The sequence below is a fragment of the Ciona robusta genome, chromosome 10, assembly GCF_009617815.1.
Source record: "Ciona robusta chromosome 10, ASM961781v2".
In the NCBI taxonomy this organism is placed as follows: Eukaryota; Metazoa; Chordata; class Ascidiacea; order Phlebobranchia; family Cionidae; genus Ciona; species Ciona robusta.
The window spans coordinates 7,910,237-7,928,699 of record NC_143244.1 but is presented as its reverse complement, the minus strand read 5'-3'; the positions used below and the strand labels follow the sequence as shown (position 1 = coordinate 7,928,699).

Sequence of the window (18,463 nt, the reverse complement as noted above, 5' to 3'; positions counted from 1 at the left end):
CACCTACAAAGTTACATACGTGGTATCTTGTAAGCGGGCAAGAGGTTTGGGAAACAGCACCCAAGTTATAACGACTGTCGTTTTCCCATTACACTAGTATAAATAGGTTACATATATTCAACATCAACCAAACAATACAAGACATACAAACATTCAGGTGGTGGATCTGGAGGTAGTTTATGGATCAACTGTGATGTTATGGATGGTTATGGTTCCATTGATAGCAGTGGTGGGAATGGTGCTGGAAATGGTGGAGGTGGTTCTGGTGGGAGGATTGCATTGTACCACAGACATAGTGATTATAATGGAACTCTATTAGCATATGGAGGTGGGTTTATAATATAATATAATAAGTAATGCTTCAACTTAATTTAGGTAAAAAATAAGATTCTTTATTTAGCATGAGGTGTATGAAGCCACCATATTTCATGTTCAATATAACACCAGTGTTATAACTCTGAGTTTGCCCAGAATTATTCTGTAATTTTTTTATATATTGAAAAAATAAATTTAACTATATTAACTATGTTATATTACAGGCCACAGTGCTTGGGAGACTGGAGCAGCAGGAACTGTTTACATTGAAAAGGGAGAAGAAAACAAGACGAAGAAGCTAATGGTGGACAACGGCAACCAACTTTATCCACGTGGATCTGACAAACGTGGGAAACTTAATCTTCATAATGGAAGGTATGGGAGAAGTAAATTGTTTATTTTTTAAAATATGAATATAATCCATAAAGTCAAAAAGAAAAAAAAAGGAAAAAAAAGCTTGAAAATTACATACGTGGTAACTCATAAGCTGGCACAAGGTGTACGAAACAGAACATCCGTGTATTATAATGGCTGTCGTTGCCATACCATGTCAGGATAAATATGTTTTTGGTGTGTGAAAGATTTCTTCTGGCGATTGAAAACATCACAAAACAAACAAATTACCGGAAGAACTTTTTTGCATTAATAATTTTGTTTACAAACTGCCCATAACAGCATTAATGCATATTGATATGGAGAGTAGCGGTTAATAGCATCAACTAATATTGAGTTTCAATATTAACATTAACATACATTGGTAAATGTAGATATGGAGACATCTCATTACTTGGTGCAATAACATGGTTGTTACCACCACCATCAAACACCTTCGTTCTCGATGAAATCCAAGTATCAGGGAACGCGGAAGTTGCCACTAAACCGTAAGATTTCTTTGATTTTACTTTTTAAAGTTGATTTGACTTTAATATTAAGTTTATTTTTTTCATTAGATTTTATAGATTTTTTATGTTTTTGGATATTTTGTTTGGTGTAAAACAGTTCTGCTTTTTTACCTTTTATTTAATTTTACAATAACTGCTCACCACTTTTCTATTTCTCATTTAGATTTAATATTTATACAAGTTTTTATACTTAATAATTATAAACCCAGGTCTGGAGATGATGTAATTTATGCTGATGTTGGGAAACTATCTGGTGATAGAAGTGGAGTGATATATATTGGACCTGAACAAGATTTCAACTTTGAAGAAGCAGACCAAGATTATCTACCTGTCAATACGCAACTATATCAGTGAGGACATAAAAGTTTTTCCAGATTCAAAACCTTTGAAAAACATTTTTGAAAAATGCTGTGTATAACCACAGTGATTAAGCACTCGTTTCGTTGCCTAAATATACATAGTTAAATTTTATTGAGTGTTGGGGTAGTGGGCCAATCTTGGTCTAAATCATTGACCCATGGCTTGCCACGCTTCTCTGGGTGTGCCCTCTGCGGAACCTCACCAGCATACAGTAGAATAGAACATACCTGGTTCAATGCTTGATAAAACTCTTTTGTGCATATGTGTTCTTGGTCAAGACAAAGTACATACGTGGTTACTCGTAAGCGGGCACGAGGTGTGTAAATCAAAACATTCATGACACAAGTACAAATGTTTCATTTGTTTATTTTCTATGCAATACTGTTAAAAACATATATTATAAGACCAAATATTTTAACAGAGATGGCCAACTAACATTACCAAAGCACATGACAGTGCGCGAGGTATGGTTGGAACTCAATGGTGTGTTGAACAACACTGGTACCTTGGTGGTTGAAAGTGAGGGTGAGGTTACCATGTGGTCGCATGCCGCATCTACACCTCATATGTTTGAAGAACAACTCAATAATTCAGCAACCAATGATTCGTTTGGACTCGTGGAGTCAAGGTTTAAACTTCATGAGTTGTTGGTGAAAGCTGATGGCACAGTAAGTTACATATGTTATGGTAGAAGTTGTCAGTGTGAAAGGTTTTCTGGGTGTTCGGGTATTGTGCCAAATCTGGCCTAACTCCCAGGTACTTGACAAGGACCCCACCCACAAAGAATATAATGGAAATTTAAAGCCATATACTAAACACAGTTCCAAAATCTTTTTTTTTCTTTGATCTAGCCACAAAACAACCAGCAACGTTTTAAACTTTATTTTACTTGCAGGTTAACGCGTATTCTGCTGATCGATTAGACCACAGCATTAAACTAGATATTGGGCAAGTGTCTGTAAAACGTGGAGGTTTTATTCTTACAGACAACTTTCAACTGGTGTCAGATAATGTTACAATTGACCATGGAGGTAAGACTGTGATATTGTTGTTTGAATATGAATATTACATTCTGAATTGTATTAACATTATTTAAATGTCATAACAGCTTTTCAGTCTGTTAGTATACCCAATTAATATGCTAATTAATACGACTAATATTGTTAGGTATTTCTATTCAACCACGGATCATAGTGATTGCATAATAAAACTCTTCATGATACCTTAGTTTAAAAAATAAAAGCTATGATACAAAAAAATAATGTGAATTGATTAAAAACCTTGCTAAAATCAATTATTTTGTGAGCACAAGGTGTTTAAAGACACCGCATTTGGTGCAAAATAGAGCACCCTAGTTTTACCTGAGTGTTCTCATGCGAGGATGTATAAGATGATGTTTATATTGCAGGCACTTTATCTGCGAACGGTGGTGGCTTTGATGCAAACAGAGGGCCAGGGGCTGGAGCTTCTAGGTATGGGAACATGCTTGGTGGAACAGGGGGTGCGCATGGTGGTAGAGGTAGCCCACCCAACTATGGGTTGAGATCATCATTCGCTTATGATGTGTTTGATGATCCAACACAACTTGGTAGTGGTGGTGGTGCAAGTGGTGGAAGGGGTGGAGGTAGGTTGAAGTTACGTAAAAATCTTGGTTTCATACTTTCGTTATCTAAGAGCCATATATGTATAAGTACATGAAGAGCCTATTCTTATTTTGGATATATTAGATCCCATATTTACCCAACCCATTGGTCAATAATGAGTTACTAAAAAGGCAATTAATTGATTTTAAATCAATTAAAATTGTCGTCACATTATCCACATATTGTTTGTCTATACTAAATAAAGTTTCCAGTTATGCTAAGTGTTTTATGCAGCTCCAGTTTAACTTTCCACACATTCAATTAGTAACTCCACTAGTAAGAATATGCATGAATGTGCATATTTATAATCACGCATAGGTATATCATGAGTTCAACTTTCTCTTGCTATTACAGGCTTGCTTGACTTGCGAGTTAGACAAGGTGTTCGTGTTGAAGGAGATGTGAAAGCAGATGGTAACGTAGCATCTACAGATGGTGGGGGTGGTGCTGGTGGAACCGTCAGGATACATTCACCCCATGTTGATGGGGCAGGGAACATAACTGCTAATGGGGGTCAAGGTGCTTAGATTAAACTTAAGTTAATTAAGGAAGTACCACACAGTCAGTTTATAAGGACATGCTTATAGATAAAATATAAACTTACTATTTTAAATCTTGTAATAATACTGCTACTGTTGTGGACACATGCTCCAAATCAGTGGTCACTAATAGGTTGTCAGAATTGTCAGTCATACAAGAAACAATCACCCACAAAGTTACATACGTGGTATCTTGTAGGCTGGCACGAGATGTTTAAAACAGAACACCTGTGTTATTCTAGAGTTTTTCTGGAATAAAAAAGCAACAAACAAAACAAATACACAACAAACACTGCATGTGATAATCAATATATATATAACTATGATTCTACATTAAGCAACGTGTGTTGGTTGTTACAATAAGCAAGCATTGATCATTCCAGGCACAAGACATGGTGGTGGTGGTGGTGGTGGTCGTATATTCATCGACAGCCAGTATTTATATACCTTCCATGGTATTGTTGAAGTGCATGGTGGTGTTGGTGGTATTGCTAGGAGAGGTGGTTCTGGTACGGTGTTCGTACGATCCAATGATTTGCATGAACAGGAAACTATTGAAACTTTAACGGTAGGCAGAATAAAGTTTTGTTTTGTCAGTTAGGCAATCGAGAAGTTTTTAAAAATCTCAAAATGTAATGTCCCAAAAGTACATGCGTGGTAACTCGTAAGTTGAGATGTATGAAGAAAAACCCCATGTTATAACCACTGTTGTTAAGGATAAATAGGAGGCATTCACTTATTCATTCAGTATTGGTCATTTTATTTCAACAATGATATTTTCTTTAGAAACATTATGTATTAAAACTTGCACACCTCCTATGCAAGTGGTATATGCAGCCACAGTATACTGTGTGTAATAGGATACTCTTGTTAAATCTGATTTCCCCACCATATAGAGATAATATAGCTTTTGTTTTTCACGTAGGTTGACAATGGTAACAACGTGAACTCCAACCATAGAATAAAAGAAGTGAAAAACATTGACCTCGCTGGCCCGTATTCAACCTCAGGCACCAATGCAAGATCATTAAGTCTATACAGCGGTGCTACTGTAACAAGTTCACACAATACTGATAATTACTGCTGTCCTGGATCATACTGCAGAACATGTTATCATAGGTAAGGATGCAAGGTTTACTATATACACTTAAATCAAGCTGACAATATGAACTGGATGTTACAATAATTTTTCTCATAACCATGAAGTTTTAAAACTTACCTCAATATAATGCAAACTCTTTCAACCATCGATTGTCATACATAGATGCCACATATTTTTGTTACAATGTTAAATGCAGTTACACACCCTGTTAATTTATAGTTTAATATAATTTTTTTTAAATTTGGCTCCCGGTTACGGGTTACCTATGCTTCAACTCTGTTTCTTTAACGGTTACAAGTTTGAAGTTTGTGGCTGTAACTGTCTTTGTATTATTATACCATACTGCATGGCCTTATCATAATTATTACATTGTTTTATTCCAGTTTGATCAACCTAGTTCATGGTAATGGTCGAGATAACGTGAGATATCAAGCTAAAAGTGGATCAGCTGATGTCCTTGTAACAATCACCCTACCCTTCCCCATCTACATCGACCATTTGAAAGTCTTTCCACACTGTTCAACAGGGTATGGTTTATTTTTGTACAACTCAACATTGCGAGAAAATTCACATTAAAATCAAATGGAAAACTGTAATTTTCTGCCACAATGTAGCATGTATGAGCTACTGACTTTATTTTCTATGGAAAATACATCTTTGGTCAGATATTCCGATACCTGTTTTTTAAAAAAAATGTTCATTTCTCGTTATTTGTTTACAGCTCACAAAACACTGCACATTCCATTGAAGTTGGCATAGATGGCGTGCATACAAGCATCACTAATGGATACGTCAATACATTGTATTGTGGAACACAAGCTCATGAGAATAACCATGCAGAGTATTTTGTTAATGCTAAAATTAACAAGGTAAAATATTTTTAAGATTTAACTTTTAGGTATTGTTTTACAAACTGGTTTAGATCACAATAATTAAAAACCAACATCATACATTATACATATAACTATAAGGTCCAATTTCAAGATGGCAAAATAATAAGTATAGCGCTTTGAATTTTGTCAGGTTTAAATTGTGTGCTTAGGCTTTTAAGATTTACATTGTTTTTGACTTTGCAGCTCGGACTTTGAGGCTATGAGCTTTTTTCATGTTTTACACCCTGATATAATTTCCTCATAACCCATCTCAGGTTCTCATACGGCTCCGCGCAAGTAACAATGCAGCGATGAACAAAGTTGAGTTATGGGCACGTGATGACCCTGTTGATGTTAAACAACAACTATACACAACAACACCTGACTCTACATGGATACTTGGGTCAAGGAACATGCATTTTGACCAGGTGTGGGATTTGTTGTGTTTTATTGATGACAATGGGCTTAAGATTTAAACCTAAGTTTGCTCACCACTCTGGTACTCAGGGTACTACAATCCATTAGACACCACTGGGTTTGAAGTAATGTCTTTTATGTGTGTTGCCAAATAAATATGTTTATCAGTATCAAAGCCTCAAAACCTTTGTGCCTAATCATGTATAAGGTACCTGGTTCAAACACCAATGCTGCTACCATTGTGACCTGTTTATCTTTTGAAACAAAACTTAACAGTTATTGGTGTAACTCAGTCATACTAATAAAATATCTCGCAAAATTTAGGCAGATCCTGAGCTAACATAAAAGCACCACATATGCTGCATAATGTGACACTTGTATTACAATTCTGAGTTGCGCCAATATGTAATAATTGTTTTTATCATTTTCTTCAGTTCATTTTATCTGGAGGATCAGTTTTAAACATGGAGGGCAATGGAAGTTTGGCGGCAAATGAAATGCTTGGAGATAAAACATCCCTCATGATGGTTCGACAAAACCAGGTACGGACATGTTTTACTTTGATAAGGCCTAAAATGTCTGCGAAACATTTCTTTTGGCAATGTATTTTTTTCGTTATAAAAACTTTTTCAGCAATTTTTTTATGACTGACATTGTAAAATAGAACACTGTAGATTGCAAACATAATATAATAAAACTATCATAATACATATATACTGTCGTTATATATTTAGTTTTTATACATAACTAAGTTTTGAAACATTACAACAGACTTTCCAAAGCCATTCCACCAAAGGCCACGTCATACCATTGTCGATTAATGCATTTGAGAATTCACAAGTTGAGTTGGGAGATATCCTGTCTTGTAGGGAAGTGGATATTACTGTTAGAGGTATGGCCATAAAATTTAAACTGTAATAGGCACAGTAGTTAGTTCATTTGATACAACTTAATTTAAGAAAAAAGAAATAGATATGCTGTTGGGTTACTGTTGGGTGTCAGAATAGTTAGACCATACCAATGATAACTAAAAGATACCGGGTTATAAGCTTGATACTGCTGTCATTGTGGCCAGTTGTTTAGGGGCAAGACAATTGAAGTTTATTGCTCCAACCTCCAACTATCTGGTCACTAATAAGTTGCCCAAATTGGCAAACCACATAAAAAGCCAACCACAAAGCTGTGTATACGATAACTTGTAAGTAGTCAAAAGATGTAAGAAACCAGCTTCATATAATATGCAGTTAAAACACTCACAAACATTTACCTTTTGCCCCATGTGAGTATGATTAAATACTGATTACAATACAACAGTAAAACAAACTACATTTTTAAAAATAATTTCTTTTTTAAACAGGAAAACTGGGTGACATTGATTCTCTCACCATTGGATCACATTGTAATGTTGTCCTGGAACATCAGCATTCATCTTCTACCATGGTGATGAAGAACATAACCATGAAAACATTCGCCAACTTGGATGTACGTACAAGAGGACAATATGTTACAACTTTACGTGGAGATATATTAAACATGAGAAGTGGGGCTACCATTACATCTAATGACCTGAGATTGGAATTCATAAACATGACGTTGCATTCTGCTTCAGTATTGTCAGTTTCCCATGGAAGACCTGACGATCTAAATTCAGGTAAATACAAAAAGTTAGTTTTTCCTAAGTCTTTGCATTATTGGACCAACTCTGTCCTAAATCATTGCTCCAGGTCCTTCCATGTATTCATATAGATTAAAAATCAAGTTTTTCACTTTTATCCATAATGTATTTTGTAATTTTTTGCAAAATCAGTGTAAAGCATGTAATATCTCTTTTAGATGAAGGAACTGGGAGAGACAGTGTTAGTGGTTGTTCTGGTGGCAGCCATGGTGCTACTGGTGGACGAGGTGCTGGTCAAACATCATCTGGTGTTCCATACGGTTCCTATGTATCTGCTGTTGAGTTTGGAAGGGATGGTGGAAGATCTGTGTTCCCTTATGCTGGTGGAAAAGGGGGAGGTCGGCTCTTTATAAACGTCACTGATTACTTGAAGGTTGATGGATCAATTACAGCATCTGGTGAGGCAACTGTTTTTATTATATTCTATAGGCCCATTGCCCCAATACCTAGACCACTTACGTACGCCTTTTCCGCAAAACAGTGGGACCAGTCCCTGGTAAAAGTGTGTGTGTCTTTCAGCAAGACACTTATTAGCAATTACTTTAACACATCAGTTCCCTATGGGTTGTCTAATTTTCTATACAGTAAAAAGATAGGAATTCTCTGTCACAGTTACATACATAGTAGCAGGTTGGTCACGTATGGGACGTAATAAATCACCTGTGTAAGAATTTTGAGCTGCCCTGTCACAAGGTTAAAGAAATACAATTAGATTAAGCACTTTAAACTATCTGCTATGTGAAGCTAAATAAACATTGATTATCTTCAGGTGGATCATGGCGATCTGTGCGTGCTGGTGGTGGCAGTGGTGGTAGCATACAAATATATACAAAGGATTTGGAAGGAGATGGAAACATAGAATCTTCTGGTGGAGATGGTTATAGTAATGGTGGTGGTGGTTCTGGTGGAAGGGTGGCAATATATTACGTGCACAACCATTATCTTGGTAAGTTAAACTATTTGTTGAAACTAAAAGTGATAAAATTAAACTCTTAAATCAAGTAATGTGTTCATGTTTTCATTTTTTAAACTGAATTGGTAGAAAACAAAGATTCTTTACAGAAAGACGGTATCCTCAAGACTTTAAAACAGCATTGTTAATTGGTAACACAAGATTAGGAAAGTGGGATTTTATGTGATAACGGTATCCCATCTCGCCCAAACTTAACATAAAATCATGTTTCCTCTACAGGCCAATACATGGCAGTTGGTGGATTAGGTTATGAGGTTGGAGGTGCAGGTACCGTTTATCTTCATAAACTTCCAACCACACCGGATGTTACCTTGATTGATGCTGCAACTGTGGAAGGGAGAGTCGTCCATAACTCCAATGTTAGCCAACCTACCACAAACAGGACATTGTATATCAACAACCTTGGTAGAATGGGGTTGAATCCAACCTCGAACCTCACCAACTACTATGCCAATGTTGCTCAGGTATTTAGGGTATATGTTAATGTTATTAATAATAGTGAGACCATTCCACAGTGGTTAGAGTGCTTGCATTGTAACTGCAGGATACCTGGTTCAATGCCTGTTGCTTCTACAGTTGAAATATTCTGTGTTATTTGGTTAGACACTTAATAGTCATTCCCACAACCCAGTGGTCACCAAGGGTTGTCCAAATGTGGATAAATATAAAACCAAAAACCCACTAAGCTAGTAAGCTATATACTGACATACTAGCATGGGTTTTAAGAAGCTGCCCCATATGGTGTGCATTTGAAACCCGTGTTTATATCTAAGTTAACCGTAAATCAAGATAAAATGCAAACCACTCAGTAATCCATACGGATATATTTCAGGCAACTGCAGTCACTTGGTTAAACCCAGTAAGCTCAAGCAATCCTGAGTTTGTGTTGGATGAGATACACACGTATGGCGGTGCAACTCTGGCTTTTGTTGGACAAAATTCAACGTAAGACTTGAATGTTTTTAACAATTTTTGTTTAAAAGCTATAAACAATCTGTATGAAATGCATATGTTTGAAAAAAAATGATTTTTTATAAACTATTGAAGGTCGATTCTTGGTATAATTTGAAAAAGTCTTTATCAATTTAAATAGTGGTTCTTTTCACTATCTGAAACCTACCCTTATGCACGTATCAAGCACATTTCTTAGCTACAACACATCTTGGCTAGTATTGTTTCAAACATCCTCCAATCACAGCGACAGTTTGAACATACGAGTTGGAGCCTTGAGTGGAGATAGAAGCGGTCGTCTCATCATTGGACCTTACCAGTACTTCCATGCTGTGGAGTCATTGCTACCAAGCAACACAGATATTTATAGAAGGGGTGTTGCTGAATTAAAGGGAGAACTCAAGGTTGAGGGAGTTACTGTAAGAGTGGAAGGTGTATTACTGGATGCTCAAAATATTACTGTAACTGATAAAGGTATGGAATCTTTAATATTTTTATAATATTACATATTAATTTTTTTAAATTAATCAATGGTGGCCTGCCACAGTTGGTTACAGTGCTTACATTGTGACCAGGTAATGCTAGTGTCTAAGCAACTTCTAGCTTCCCTCAATTTCTTATCTGAATGTTATGTATTTTTAACACTTTATAATGTAGGTCGCTTAGAGTTGTATGAAATGATTCACGTTAATGGTTCCAACACACCAACCGTGGAATTCCATACAATGCATGTTCGTAATGGAGCTTCCTTATACACAAGGAATGGATTAGGTGTGCGGAAATTAAGTGGGAAATATCTAGAGGTCAGTTGTTGCAGCTTATTAGTGCAATAAAACCTACGAGTTTCAATATACTGTATTTATGTTATTATATATTGGTCGAAACGTGTTGTTTAATTGTATTTCCACCGCATGTAAACCTAAAAACATTCCCCAACAAAGTTACATATGTCATAAATCATAAGCAGGAACAAGGTGTTTGAAACATAACATCTGTGTTATAGCAACTGTCGTTGTCCCCCCACAGGAATAAATGAATTACATTCTTCCATGTTAAACTCTGTATCAGGTGTTTGGATTAGCTGAACTGAGTAGTGTCAACCTTCACCTTGATGTTGATACTTTACAAGTTGATCCACTTGGTTCAATCAATGTGGATGGGGTTGCTAGGAATACACTGGGTAAGAAAGTTTCAAAAATAATAGTAATATTACCATGTGTAAGTGCTTTAGTATTGCTGTCATACCACAGTGGTTATAAACCTAAGTTAAGGATACCAGGTTTAAAGCTAATTTGAATGTGTGTACGTGTCCTTGGGTAAGACAGTTAACGTTAATTTCTCCAACCCAGTGGTTACTAATAGCTCGTCCAAATTGTCAGTCAAAAAAAATCTTCATAAGTTTGCACTCTTGTGAACTCGTAAGCAGCCACAAAGTCTATATAAAGTCAGCGCACAGTATGACACCTATGTTATAACTCAAGTTGAAACATAAAAACAAACAATTTCTTACCAACTACCAAGGTGATGCTGATCGTGCTGGTACTGGGGGTGCTCATGGTGGATCTGGTGGTTCAGAACTAACATCAGATGCAATGAGAAAGGTAACAATATAATATTGAATAGTTTCAACCCATTCAATGAAGGACTATGTTAGACATTGCATTTGGAAATACCAAACAGCAAAATAATGTTGGACAGTTGAAAAAGCTGCTGTCTTTTACTTTAGAGAATCTTTAGCTTCATGCTTTCCCCTTTTTTAGGCCTAAATACATCATTTTTTATTACATCATGGTGCAAATGTGTGTTTTAAACTTCTCATTTCATTTTTCCAGGGTTACGGTTCAGTAAAGGAACCGATAGAGTTTGGTAGCGCTGGTGGTAACGGTGCATTGGGTGGTGGGATCCTACGTGTTGATGTGAGCGGTATGTTACGTGTGGATGGAAGTATCTGTGCGAATGGAGCACCAGCTATAAATGTAGGGGGTGGTGGCAGTGGAGGGAGTGTTTATATCAATACATATCGGCTCGAGGGAGATGGGACCATAGAGGTAAGGACTTGTTTTACAATTTTCCTTCAACTATTATTTTGTTTGAATTAAATATTAATAACTCATAGCGAGTTCATTATATGTTGGATTCAACAAAACAAAACACAGCCACGCTTTTTTCATAATTGTTTTTGCTGCTTCTCCCATTACATTTCTGTTATTCATTTTTATGCCTTTACAGCCAAATGATAGAAAATGTTTGGACTGGGTATTTATAAAAATATATCTCTCAGTATAAAGTATATAATATTGCTACAGGCCCAAGGTGGTAAAGGTGGAAGAGATAGTTACAATAACTATGGTGGTGGAGGTGGTGGTGGAAGAATGGCAGTTATAATGACAGAAAATCCAAACTTCCAGGTAAGCAGAAGTATGCTTTGTTTTTTCTGTGTGCACAAGGATATAATTTTCATGCAAAAGTAAAATATTGCAAAAATCTGTAAAATATTAGTAATGCAAGTGTAACACACATATTTTTAATTATTTTTTCACGCTAAATACCTAGGCCAAATATACCTAGCCTTGTGCATATATTTAACCTTCTAATCTGTGGTGTATTTCCAGGGTAAGTTGCTTGTGGCTGGTGGTGATGGAGGCCATAGGAACGACCCAAGTCGTGGACGAGGTGGGGCTGGTACAGCTTATACTTTACATCTCGCTCATATGGATAAAACTACAAACGCAAGTGATGGAACAACTGATGAGGATAAAGAGACCTTGATTATTTCAAACAGGGAATCAAAGCATTGGAGAACTGGAAGGCCAGAGGTGATTGTTTAGTGTATTATAAAAAAAACATTTTCTTGGATGTGCTACCACTGTGTTATTCTATTGTTTTGGTTTGAGGCTGCTACTATTCTGTTATTCCATTGTAAGCATGTGTTTGGTTGGGCATACTTGGTAACATATGCATGATCAGTTTAAAGCCATTAGATGCAGATTACACAAATAATAATAAGTGAAAAATTAAAACATTAACACTATATTGTGCACAGCATGTTCGAACATGGGTTACTGTACCATGGACAACACTGTATGAAGGCTATGCCAATGAAGCAACATTCACACATGCATATTTTGGTGGGCATGCCCATATTGAAATACTTCCTGTGGATAATTCAAGTCAACCTGTTGCTCTACCTCTGGCTCATAAGCGAATAATTGAGTGCAATGATGTACAAGGTAATGATAATTTATAGGTTTACACAAAACACTTAGTGTTTATTGCTGTTCCAGTGTAGTTACTGGTACATTGTCAGTCATACAGAAAAAAAAACTGAAAAACAATCACCTACAAATTTATGAATACCAACGAAAAAGGATCTACGTACCCACTTAGTGCCTAATAAAGTTACGTATGTGGTAACTTGTAAGTGGGCACAAGGTATATGAAACAGAACACCCATGACTGCTGTATCACTATATATAAATTCCATTCATAACCTTTTACAGTAATACAGTTTTTATTGAAGTTTGTTTTCATATTATTAGGTGATGGAACTGCAACATTGTATTCGCTTTCCAACCATGTGTTAGATTTAGATTCTGCATACAATGGTCCAGTAACTCTTCCACTTAACACAGTAATTCGTAGGGTGAGTATCTTTTTATTTCCTTTTGCCCAACAAACTGTTGACCTGGGTTGGGTTTTCTTTTTATTGGGTTTATATTTTTAACAAATAATTTGTCTTTTTCATCCTTAGTGTCTTTGACCTATGTTGTTTCGCTATTTATTCCCTAATTGTTTTATACTTAATAATCCCTCCATATAGATATAGGTTACCAAATATTCCTTGTTTTTGAAATAGTTTATTTGTTTACCCAATAAAGTAGCTTGTGATATTACAATAAACCAAGCAGACTATTAAAGTTGTTTTCTCCACATTCTTATCCCATAGGGCGGTGAATTGATCTTACCCAGACAAACCAAACTGGTTGGTGTATCAATGAGATTGGATGGCGGTAGTGTGACTAGTCTACAACGTCTGAATATATCTCATGATGCTTCTGTATACGTCACTCATGAGGTAAGTTTTAGTTTTTACTATGTTTTCTAATTTGTCTGTAATTTTTTAACTTGAGAGTCTCAATTTAAACTTTAATGTTAATTTGCATGACAAGAAAACTATAGAACGTCCAGGTTGCTAATGTATTTGAAACATTCATACCAGAACAACATTTTAGGAATGACCAAACAATTAAACACATAAACAAGTAAAATCGTCATAGCATAATTAGGGAGGGTTACCATCTTTAATTGGGAAGGTTATCACTTTGATTGGGAAGGTTATCACTTTAATTGGGAAGGTTATCACTTTGATTGGGAAGGTGGTCACTTAGATGCAATACGAATTAATTACGATGATAGTTTATCAATAGTGACTTTATCATTTACCAGGCAAACATCAATTCAAACCAAGATGGTTTATTAAACCTGGAAGCCATTAACATCGCAAGTGGTGGTGAACTGAAATGCGAATCTGATAAGAGGATTGAAAGTTTGAACATGGTTAACATATCTCTATCAGATCATATTACTGTTCAAGCTAATGCGAGAATTTGGTGCAGTTACTTGAACATTGAAGGTATATATAAACTGTTATTGTTACATTTGTTTGCATTGAGTGTTAAATTTACAACCAACACATCCCTTTTATGACTATAAAAGTAGGTATATGTTTTTTTACCCGGGCCCGAGGTGTATGAAACACCCAGGTTGTAATGACTGCCAAAATAAACAACTAATGATAACGTCGAACCCATGTAATGTTATCTTCCTTCACACAGCCTCCCACATTGAAATTGACGCGAATGGTCAAGTGGACGCATCCCATGGCGGCCATCTTCAAAATCAAGGTCCGGGAGCTGCAGCGGACCGCACCAAAGTCCGCAACTCTGTTCCTGGAGGATCCCATGGAGGTAGGGGAGGAAGAAGTGGATCAAGTATCTCTTATCCTACAGAGTATGATATAAGTGGAAGTGGCGCCGCTTATGGAGATTATAAAAACCCAACTCATTTTGGATCTGGAGGTGCTGGCTCAGGAGAGGTAAGTTTCATTTTTTATAAACATAGTTTTTATCATTTTATTTATAAACTAAGTTTTTCTTTAAAAAATAGACAATTTTGAAATAATTTTTTAACTTGACTGTTTAAAATACAGTTTTTGCCACAATTATAGTTTTTTTGATTTCTATTATGGCTGGTTGCAAAATATTTTAAATTGTTTGAAATTTAGGAAATATTGGGTGGTGGTGTTATTCACATAACATCGCATGGTGATTTTGTATTGGACGGTATGATCAAAGCTAATGGTGAAACTGCTAATGTTGCTGGAAATGCTGGCGCGAGTGGTGGAAGTATTCTTATCAAAGCTAATCAACTATCAGGTAACTTTTGGTATAAACAATAAATCAATGGCTCATCTGGTATAAAAAACGTATAGTGAAGTTTTTTCCCTGATGAAGTCTCGCCGTATGGCAGACGAAACGTTGGAAATACACTATACGTTTTTTATACCAGATGAGCCATTGATTTATTGTTTATACTATGCCTGGTAGCAGAAGTAACAGAACTTTTGGTACATTGATATATTTTATTCAATTGCATTAGTGACCACTGTGTTGGAGAAATTACAATTGAGTGCTCAGGGATATATATGCCAACAGTAGTTATTTATTACAGATTCATCAATTTATATTATTTTTATATTATCTCCAAGCTCAATGCTTACCATATAGATGCATGTTATAATTGCTCTAACTAAACGAATGAGTTGTCCAAATTGACAGTCCTGACTAAAAACTCCTCATAAAGTTTCATACAAGTTACCTCACAGACACTGGTTGTATATAACTAAACACCCGTGTTATAACGACTGTCATTGCCCTGTCATATGAGGATAAATTGGTTTAAAAAATGAGTGTTGGAAAATTACAATTTTTGTTTATATATTTTTTTCTGTGCCAATATAGGAAGTGGGCAAGTAGAAGCTGATGGCGGTGCAGGGTCTTGTGTACGACATTGCAGCAGATGTGACGCATACAGACGTTGCACTAGATGTGGTGCTGGAACTTACTGGAGGAATTACTTGTGTGTACCAAACCATTATCATCAACATACACTTTATGAAATGGTAAGTAGTTTTTATTATACTAACTTTTTAAATTTATGATTAAAATTTTTGTAAACCAGACTTTATAGTTTTTTCACCCGTTTCTGTCCTAAGTTGATCAGATTATTATCAACGCTATAATAGTGGGTATTTGTTACAAAAATTAATTACCCACAAGGTTATATGCGGTTACTTGTGCGTTAGCTGTATGAAACAGAACACCCGAAGAAACCATGCAACATTGATATATAAGTTATAAATATAACATTGATATACTCACAGGTTGCTGGTGGTGGTGGTGGCGGTGGAAGGATAGCTTTACACATCGACACACATGATATGTTTAATGGTAAACTAAAAGCATTTGGTGGACGTAGTACAAGTGAAGTAGGTGGTGCTGGAACTGTGTTTGTTCAAGTGAATTCCACCAACACATCACTCACAGTGGATAATGATGGACTACAACCTTATTCACCATATATACCTGGTAAAGAATCTGTTAAAAATATGTTTGCATTAATCATCTGCACAAAAATGTAGTTTTTTAATATTTAATATTTTTCTTCTATGCTGCTACTATTATAGGCGAATGTGTCATTGGGAAAAACAATAAACAATGACCACTAATAGTTGTCAGCCATGCAAAAAAACCACCAACACATTTTCATACTTGGTAACCTATAAGTGGAGAAGATCCATTAACGTATATATGCACAAATGGCCAATCATGCTGTAACACTAAAACTAGAATTTTTCACAAACAGAAACAACTCGAGCAGAGCATGACAGTGGACGAACTTATGTCTTATTGAATGACATTTCTACCCAACATACAATTTCCCATCTTGATATAAAGGGATCTGCTCATATTATTTTCGAAAAGGTAAAACATATTTTTTTGTTTAGTTATAAACTTAATATTCTTTTTCCCTTTGATTGTAGTTATGTAAAACTCAGCTTATCAAATTGGTTGCCATTAAAATGGTTAAGCAAAACCTTTAATATTTTATAGTGACTTATGGAATGTGTTGTATAAAGTTTTTAAATCGTTATTTTTTAATAAATTTAAACATACGTATTCTTAACCAAGGTACTCGCTCCAACCCAGGGCACTCTTATGAGTGGGTGATTGATGACAGAGATAATTTCATGGCATTTAAATAAAAACATTATTTTAATTCAGGCTGGAGATGAGGAAGATGAGATTAGATTGAACATCAACCAACTCAAAGGAGATCAAACCGGTTTCATCCACCTTACACCAGAAGTACAAATGTCGTTTGGTGAAGATACTATGTCACCATTCCCATCAGCACTACGGGTTTATTCACAAACCAAGATATCTCTTCCCACTTCAGTTTATTTCAGCAAGCTGGCGTACAAGGTTAGATGCCAATTTGACATTTTTAAATGTAGGGTTAAATTTTGAAAAGGTAATACATAATGCACCAAAATATCTTAGTCCAATAACTTTCCCGCATTTATAATTGGTATCACAAGTAAGCATTGTAGTGAAAATAATAAACAAAAGACACTTATTCAACCATGCAGCACAGGGCAAAATCCACCTACAAATTTGCATACTCTCCAAGCAGGCACAAGGTGTATAAAGCCACCATGGTGCGCAAATAGAACACTTATGTTAGAACATTTAAATTTTATCAAAATGCCATTTCTATGTTTCCAGGACATTCATGTATCTGGTTTGATTACCAACCTTGATAAATTAACAATCGGTGAAAATGTTGTTGTTCATATCCACGATGGTGGTAGAGTGGCACCAAGCGATGATAATCAATTACTTGATCGACATTTCGAGATGGCTTCCCTTCATATATTAACTGGTAACTTATATATAACTAAGAAATAGGTCTTCTTGTTTGTTTCAAAGATATATTTCGTTATAATTTCTTGCATACTGTTTGATTTATTAATGAAATACTGGTTTCTCGCCTTATCTTACTGGTAATTTTTATATCAATTTTTATGTCTTATGCACTTTATTTCAAGTTTAATCCTAACGTAATTTAAGGTATAAATTATGTTCTTTTCAAGGACTGTTATTTTTTTGCTAATTTTTCCCCTTTCTTTATTGTTTTCATTATTTAATATTCACTACTGTGTTTAAAGAGATAAAAAACTTATTATGTGGTATCTTTATCTACTTTGTTTGGCACATTACCTTTGTGAACATTTATTAAACCTCTCTTCTACAGATGGCAAATTAGAAGCTCGTTATGAAAACAACCAAGTTCCACCAAACGCTCTTCCATCTCTGACACTAAACATGACCGAGGATCTGAAACTTCACCCAGGCTCACAGATGAGGGTTCCATGGTTGGATATACAGGCGGTCACCAATGTTAACATTGACACATCAGCTCTCATAACAGCAGTTGGGTTGGGTGATGATAATGTAGCAGGCGGTGTCAATTCTATTGATGGCGGAGCATCAGGTGCTGGACATGGTGGCAGTGGTGGTGAAGGGAGAGATCAAGTAGGTTCAAAACTTTCATTTATCTAAACCGTTCAACTGCAGACCCTCAAGTTGTGG

The 18,463-nt window shown here is 35.8% G+C and overlaps 2 protein-coding genes across 3 annotated transcripts in view; both read left to right on the top strand.

Annotated features, from left to right (window-relative positions):
- The first annotated feature begins 60 nt into the window (after positions 1 to 60).
- Positions 61 to 3,762, top strand: LOC149730411 (uncharacterized). Its single transcript, XM_089886030.1, has 8 exons — positions 61 to 328; positions 540 to 690; positions 1,083 to 1,196; positions 1,427 to 1,567; positions 1,999 to 2,245; positions 2,473 to 2,608; positions 2,986 to 3,201; positions 3,575 to 3,762. The coding sequence occupies exons 1-8, from the start codon at positions 199 to 201 to the stop codon at positions 3,745 to 3,747; spliced, it is 1,308 nt and encodes a 435-aa protein (XP_089742156.1). The 5' UTR covers positions 61 to 198; the 3' UTR covers positions 3,748 to 3,762.
- Positions 3,763 to 4,126: 364 nt separating this feature from the next.
- The window catches only part of LOC149730410 (uncharacterized), a 93,441-nt gene continuing 79,104 nt past the window's right edge, over positions 4,127 to 18,463 (top strand). Inside the window, exons 1-31 of one of the 2 annotated variants that reach the window (XM_089887363.1) lie at positions 4,127 to 4,327; positions 4,685 to 4,878; positions 5,245 to 5,388; positions 5,583 to 5,730; positions 6,009 to 6,161; positions 6,585 to 6,692; positions 6,922 to 7,042; positions 7,508 to 7,801; positions 7,984 to 8,223; positions 8,595 to 8,771; positions 9,018 to 9,262; positions 9,631 to 9,743; positions 9,997 to 10,223; positions 10,407 to 10,552; positions 10,818 to 10,929; positions 11,271 to 11,350; positions 11,582 to 11,797; positions 12,056 to 12,157; positions 12,362 to 12,565; positions 12,793 to 12,979; positions 13,289 to 13,392; positions 13,696 to 13,824; positions 14,196 to 14,382; positions 14,585 to 14,844; positions 15,034 to 15,184; positions 15,770 to 15,930; positions 16,192 to 16,396; positions 16,674 to 16,792; positions 17,093 to 17,293; positions 17,597 to 17,753; positions 18,126 to 18,406. In XM_089887363.1, coding sequence (XP_089743489.1) covers positions 6,045 to 6,161; positions 6,585 to 6,692; positions 6,922 to 7,042; positions 7,508 to 7,801; positions 7,984 to 8,223; positions 8,595 to 8,771; positions 9,018 to 9,262; positions 9,631 to 9,743; positions 9,997 to 10,223; positions 10,407 to 10,552; positions 10,818 to 10,929; positions 11,271 to 11,350; positions 11,582 to 11,797; positions 12,056 to 12,157; positions 12,362 to 12,565; positions 12,793 to 12,979; positions 13,289 to 13,392; positions 13,696 to 13,824; positions 14,196 to 14,382; positions 14,585 to 14,844; positions 15,034 to 15,184; positions 15,770 to 15,930; positions 16,192 to 16,396; positions 16,674 to 16,792; positions 17,093 to 17,293; positions 17,597 to 17,753; positions 18,126 to 18,406 — 4,644 coding nt within the window. In that variant the 5' untranslated portion in view covers positions 4,127 to 4,327; positions 4,685 to 4,878; positions 5,245 to 5,388; positions 5,583 to 5,730; positions 6,009 to 6,044. The remainder of the gene's footprint in view (positions 4,328 to 4,684; positions 4,879 to 5,244; positions 5,389 to 5,582; positions 5,731 to 6,008; positions 6,162 to 6,584; positions 6,693 to 6,921; positions 7,043 to 7,507; positions 7,802 to 7,983; positions 8,224 to 8,594; positions 8,772 to 9,017; positions 9,263 to 9,630; positions 9,744 to 9,996; positions 10,224 to 10,406; positions 10,553 to 10,817; positions 10,930 to 11,270; positions 11,351 to 11,581; positions 11,798 to 12,055; positions 12,158 to 12,361; positions 12,566 to 12,792; positions 12,980 to 13,288; positions 13,393 to 13,695; positions 13,825 to 14,195; positions 14,383 to 14,584; positions 14,845 to 15,033; positions 15,185 to 15,769; positions 15,931 to 16,191; positions 16,397 to 16,673; positions 16,793 to 17,092; positions 17,294 to 17,596; positions 17,754 to 18,125; positions 18,407 to 18,463) is intronic. The other variant, XM_089887362.1, reaches the window with a different exon arrangement.

Coding starts and splice junctions, on each gene's coding strand:
- LOC149730411 (XM_089886030.1), top strand. CDS start 199: ATGGATGGTTATGGTTCCATTGATAGCAGTGGTGGGAATGGTGCTGGA. Junction 329..539: donor AACTCTATTAGCATATGGAG/GTGGGTTTATAA, acceptor GTTATATTACAG/GCCACAGTGCTTGGGAGACT. Junction 2,609..2,985: donor TGTTACAATTGACCATGGAG/GTAAGACTGTGA, acceptor TTTATATTGCAG/GCACTTTATCTGCGAACGGT.